General features: G+C 45.6%; 1 protein-coding gene across 1 annotated transcript; it reads left to right on the forward strand.

Moving 5' to 3' along the window:
* Positions 1–1,836: 1,836 nt before the first annotated feature.
* On the forward strand, positions 1,837–5,755 carry INS (insulin). The gene is made up of 3 exons (XM_010199778.2): positions 1,837–1,915; positions 2,465–2,668; positions 5,619–5,755. Exons 1-3 carry the CDS (start codon positions 1,837–1,839, stop codon positions 5,753–5,755), a joined length of 420 nt encoding a protein of 139 aa, XP_010198080.2.
* The last annotated feature ends 210 nt before the right edge of the window (positions 5,756–5,965 follow it).

Here is a 5,965-nt window from a genome sequence, read left to right on the forward strand (position 1 = left end):
ATAGGCTTCTACTCCCATCTTTGACACTCTACTTCAAATAGGGTAAAATTCCAGGTTTTATTTTTTATAGCTGCTCATTCCCCACATTCTCCCCATAGAAAGAAGGTCTGAGTAAGTCAATTCCTTGTACTAATAACTTGCTGAAACTTGAGATTCTCTTCATGGACATATCACTAGGTCATTTGAGTACATCCAATATCTTTTTTGAGGGGAAGAGAGACGGAGATAGTGTTACACATTGTGCAGAAATGCTATTAATTGTAGTTGAGCATCATAATCTGGATTTATTAGCAAGAGGCCGAAAGACCTATATGGCAGGGGATGTAACTGATAACCCTGTCTCACATCCGTTTGAGCAAATGAGTCCCTTCCCTGTGTGCTCATCAGAGATTTAGTACTTCTCAGGAGCCTTTTTGCAATCACAGTCATTTAGCAAACATGATACTTCACACTTAAAGCCGTGATGGGGGGCATATGGGACTTCCTACCTCCCAGATGCCGATAAACGGAATTGCTGTGTCTACTCAAGAAGTGAAGGGTCTGGTTCAAGTCTCAAGGCATTCTGGTGATTTCGGTGAACTTCCCTCTGATTTATGCCGTGTATGGAAAATCAGGCTCATTCCTTTAAACAGGCAGCAGAGATCAAACAGATGAAAATGTCTCCTTTTCGGAACACTGAGCACTTGTAGTCTCAAACACTAGAGCAATGGGAAACTGGGAGATTATTTATTCCCCAGCATTTAAAATGGGCCTTTTAAGGCAAAGGGGAAAAGTATATTTTAAGCAGAGAAAGTACAAGCATGCTGTTTGTGTCAGAAAAAAAATAGATATCAAAACAAATGGGATAATGTCATGAAAGAGAGAGAGAGATAGATCTGTTCCCAAAATCAGACCTCTGAAAGCCAGTGAACCACCCCTGGCTCATCATCTACTAAAAGCAAATTTACCAGCCAGATAATCAGCTAACTCCTGGTTTTCATTGGGATTTACCAAAAATGTTTCTTGGGGCCAAAGACATAATTTTGGTCAGAACACCAGAGAGAAGATCTGAGGTTCTCAGAGCTCTTACCTGCAAATGGCAGAGACTGCTGCTCTGCTTAATCCCAAACGGGAATTTGGGAGAGCACTTGGCAGATGAAGGAGGGGATCTGTCTTTCAGTGGGCAAAGAGGGAAAGGCTTATTTCTTCACATACAAAATTTCAAATGCTCTAACTCTGTCCCTGTGCTGAGCTAAAAAGCTCACCCGAGGTCTCCTGCAGAATGCTGATGTTCCTCCCCTGGCCCAAGCTGTGGACACGTGTCTCTCACTGTGTGCCGCGTGGCCAGCAAGTGGGGCTGCATCCAGCCTCAGCACAATAATGTGTTTTCCTTCTTCTAACACCTGACAGTAGCATGGTTGCACTGACAACTTGGTCCCGTCTATGCATACTTTCCAAAGTGGTATTAATCAAACAGATTAACATGTTTGCCTTTAATTTTACATTTTAGAAACAGCTGTTGAGCCACCTCAATGCCAGCAGTACCTATTGCCAGCATTAAGTGTCATTAGCAATCATTGCAGCTGTAATAGCACCATTTTCGCCTGCTAAAAGGGTCACTGATGGCTCAGGACACAGCTTCAGGGAAGCAAAAACAGGTCGGATGAAATGAGATGGAAACTGCAAACTGTTACTTCTATCTTAACTCACCTAAAGACCTGTGGATGCTATGTAGAGGGAAATTAATGTGCATAAGCAGCAAAAATTTTGGCTAGAGTGTCATCAAGGAGGTGGGGCTTGTGTTAGCCTTTGTGTCACTTGGGCTAATCTAAGACATATAAATATGGGAAAGAGAGAATGAAGATACTACTACCCACTGATCAGTCCTCACCTCTCAGAGCAAACTTCTCTCCATCTCTTGCTGCCACTTCTTTGGGTAAGTCCGATTGCCCCCCTTTTTGCTTCTACCTGTTTTGCAGAGCTGTTTCCTTAAGTTCGTGTAGCTGGTGGTGACAAGTTCTGGCTGGCTAGTCCAAGAAAATGAGGAATCCTCAGGTCTTTGAGCATACTGTGCTGTTTTGGGGCTGTTGCCATAGCTTACAGCCTCTTCTAACTTGGCAGAGAGGGTTTTTGCTCTGCAGGTGCCTACTGCTCTTGGATCTCCTGGGCATATAACTGCAGGGCTCAGTGGGATGGCTCTTCCAGTCTCGTTTGGCCTTTTGGGGGAAGTTAAGCAGGGAGGGCAGGGTTGATGTGAGAATGTGGGTGGAGATGGACTTCTGGTTATAATCATGTATTTCACTGTGAATTGTAAAACCTGATGCAGAAAGCTGTCACTCCCTCTCAAGCTAGGGCATCTTGTAATGTCCATCTGCTAATTTGGTCTCATTTTCATTTCAAAGAAGCTAGAGGACACAAGATGTTTAATGCCAATCTATTTCTCCCTCCTAGACCTCTCTATGTCTCCTCTGCCTCTTAACCCTAGGCCTCATACTGCTCACCATGGCTCTCTGGATCCAGTCGCTGCCTCTCCTGGCCCTTCTCGCCCTTTCTGGCCCTGGGACCAGCCACGCTGCTGCTGCCCAGCACCTCTGTGGCTCCCACTTGGTGGAGGCTCTCTACCTGGTGTGTGGAGAGAGAGGTTTCTTCTACTCCCCCAAAGCCCGCCGGGACATCGAGCAGCCTCTGGGTAAGTCAGACTGATCCTGCGAGGAGAGATTTTTGACAGTGACACCAGGACAGTCCTTGATGGGGAATGCCAGGAATACCTTTAACATACCAACAGCATCACATTGCCAATGGAAAGATCTTCAGGTTGAAAAGGCAGGTGGGAGGGCAGGCAGGGAAAGAGGATTTACGAGGCTGAACGAATTGGGCCTGAATGCTCAAACTTGCCTGTTTCTTTTTGTGGCCATTACACCAGCTGGGAGTGTTCATAGAAAACAAAGGTGAAAGGAACCCAAGACAGGATCAGTCATACTCATCCTATTCCTGACCTATGCTTGTCTAGGATGTTCATAAAAACCTCCAGTGAGAAAGCTTCTTCTGCCCTCTGAAACTGTCTATTCCTATGCTCAACTGACCTTATTCTTGAGAGCTTCTTCCCAATATCTAACCTGAATGCCATTTGTAAATTGTTTCTTGTCTTCTCCATAGTGGACGTGGGGAAGAGTCTACTCCTTTCTTCTTTATAGCTGCTTTTGCAAATATTTGAACTTTGTTCCCATGTCTAGCTAAATCCCCTCTACATCTTCCCCACTACCTTCTTAGTTCATATTTTTTAGATCTTTGTCCATGCAAATTATTCTACATTTATTCCACATCCTCGCTGACTGGTGCTGCCTGGAAAAGCATAGAGGACCCCAGCTGAGGCCTTATCAGTGCCCAGTACAGTGAGTAACCTGGAAGAATGGTATTGCATGTTTTTCACATCGTGTTCTCGTCTACACAGGTGTTTTGTCTTTTTCAAAACAGCACTGCACTGTTGATTGATAGTGATCACTGTCTCCCTCAGATGCCTTGGCTCTCCCTTGGGTGGATCAGCAGTCCTTGAAGGACTGCTGCCACAGTCAAAATATCACCCTGGATGCTCAGTACAGTCTTCCTGCCTGCCTTTGGCATCTTTCCTATTTCTTACTGAACAGCATCCGATCTTTTCAGTGTTTCTGTAATTTCAAACATAATTTTTAGTTCTAATCTTGCCCTTCAAGAGTCTTGCAGACCCCACAGCTTTATATCATCTTTTATTTCATGGTGGTGAAATGCTGGTGGAGCTGCTTTGGTTCCCTTTCCTAGGACTCCTGGATCCTTAATGAGTGCAAGAGCCAGGAGATAGGAGGACAGCCCTGCCTGCATACTCTGCAGTGCGGGGATCATTGCTAGCACAGTCCAGCACTCTGTGTCTGTGTGGCAATGCAGGTGGGATGAGGCAGCCCAGACACCAACACAATGTTTGTATACAGATAGGATCAAGACCTTTAATGCTCCAGATGTAATGCCAGGATGATGTTTCTCCTGGAGACGGGTACCTGCAGCTCCTCTCAGCTTTGGCTCTTCTATGAATCCATCAAGCAGACTCTCTCTTCCATCTTCTAAGCTACAAATGGAGACTGTGAATAGATGGAGAGGACAGTCCTGCCAAATCCCAGCCATTTCAACTCTCTCATTTCAAGATGGACCATTACCTAACCTCCTCTAACTAGGATACACCTCTCCCACCATTTCTCTTCCCATCACACACTGGTTTAATTCATATTCATTGCCTTCTCCTGCATATGAAAGCATCCTGTGAAATATTCCTCCAGGCCTTCGGAAGGTGAAGCACAGCAATGTCATAGTAGAGGCTTTGCCACGATTTGTTTTGAAAGCCTGGCTGAGCTGTCAGTTACTCTCCTCTCTAATTATTTGTTTCTGAAGGCCATCATGTCTGTGTTGGAAGGTTTTTGTATCTGAATTCCCTAAATACTGTACAGGGAATTTCATTAGGGCCAACCAGTTTGAAAGTGTCTGAGGAGTTTTTCCAGGACTTTTGCCTGAGCTACCACCTCTTTGTCACACAAGCTGGCTGTGTGTACAAGTCTGCTCACAGTTGGCTTGAAGGATGGAGACAAGTAAATCACAAAACATTGACTAGCTATTTCCTCTTCTACTAAATCTTGGACTAAATCTTTCCTAAATTTTCCTCCTAGCACACTAGCAGAATGATTTCTTTTTACTCTTGTGCCTCGTTGATTGCATCATGCTCCAGGGGCTTAGGGAATTTGCATCTTGTGCTGTACTTTCATATTGCCCTAGAAATCACATCTCATTCTCACTTTCCAGGCATTTTCTTTTTGTTGTTAGGGGCTTTTTTCCCCCTACAGGAAAAATCACTGGTTTATTTGCCATTTTCTGTACTTCAGCAATGAAAACCCAAACAGTTCTGTCCACAAGTTTTCGAGTTCCCACCAGCAAATGGGACGTTCTCTTGAGTTTTATCTATGTCCAAATACCCCAATTCATCATTCCTTCTAAAAACTCATCCCCAGCTTTGAACACAGACACACAAGAATGCTTTGCCATAAGCTCGAGGCTATGCCCAGGCAGCCAAGTCTTGCTCAGTACCAGCTGGGAAATGCATCCAACCCCAGGACTGGGCCCACATTGTTTCCCAGGACATCCCAATTGTTTGCCAAGCTCCCAGAGGAACGGGGAACTGCCCAAGAGGGGCTACAGCCTGAAGCAACTCATCTCTCTGGAGCAGACCAGCCCATTTTATCATCTTACTTACTAGCTGCTCCCTCCAGAGAGGGTGCAAGGCTTCTCTTCTTCTCCACACACCTTCCTCAATAAAGCTCCTGTATCCCTTTGTCGCTCACACTGCTGATATCCACTTAGCTTGGCTCCTTCTGAGCACCATAGGATTATTTTTGGAGAGGAAATACAGAGCTTGAAGCTGCTACAAGCAGCATCAGCTTGGGGAAACCATTGAAAATCCCTCCCTATTTTCCAACCCCCTCCCTATTTTCCAACCCCCTCCCTATTTTCCAACCAACTCTGGCTTAAAAATCTGGTATCTGCAAAGGAGGTTTCTGCAGGGCTCAACATCCAAGGCTGGTGCTGTGTGATGTCTGACGGTTTATACTTTCCTTCCCTGGCAGTGAGCGGTCCCTTGCACGGTGAGGTAGGAGAGCTGCCCTTCCATCAGGAGGAGTTTGAGAAAGTGAAGCGGGGGATCGTTGAGCAATGCTGCCACAACACCTGCTCCCTGTACCAACTGGAAAACTACTGCAACTAGGGTCAAGGCCAGTGGTGGGAGCTGGTGGGCCATGGGTAGGAACATGCACTTACGCTACTGCACCTTCAAAGCAATTGAATAAATGTGGATCTGTTCAAATGACTGCCGGTTCATGCATCCATGCCTTGGGGAGAGGGCAGTGGTATTCACTCCAGGGTGTTGTTGGCATGCTTGGGTAAGGCAGTTTTTTAAATTCCTGGAACCATCCAC

Source organism: Colius striatus, chromosome 7 (assembly GCF_028858725.1).
Source record: "Colius striatus isolate bColStr4 chromosome 7, bColStr4.1.hap1, whole genome shotgun sequence".
Taxonomy (NCBI): Eukaryota; Metazoa; Chordata; class Aves; order Coliiformes; family Coliidae; genus Colius; species Colius striatus.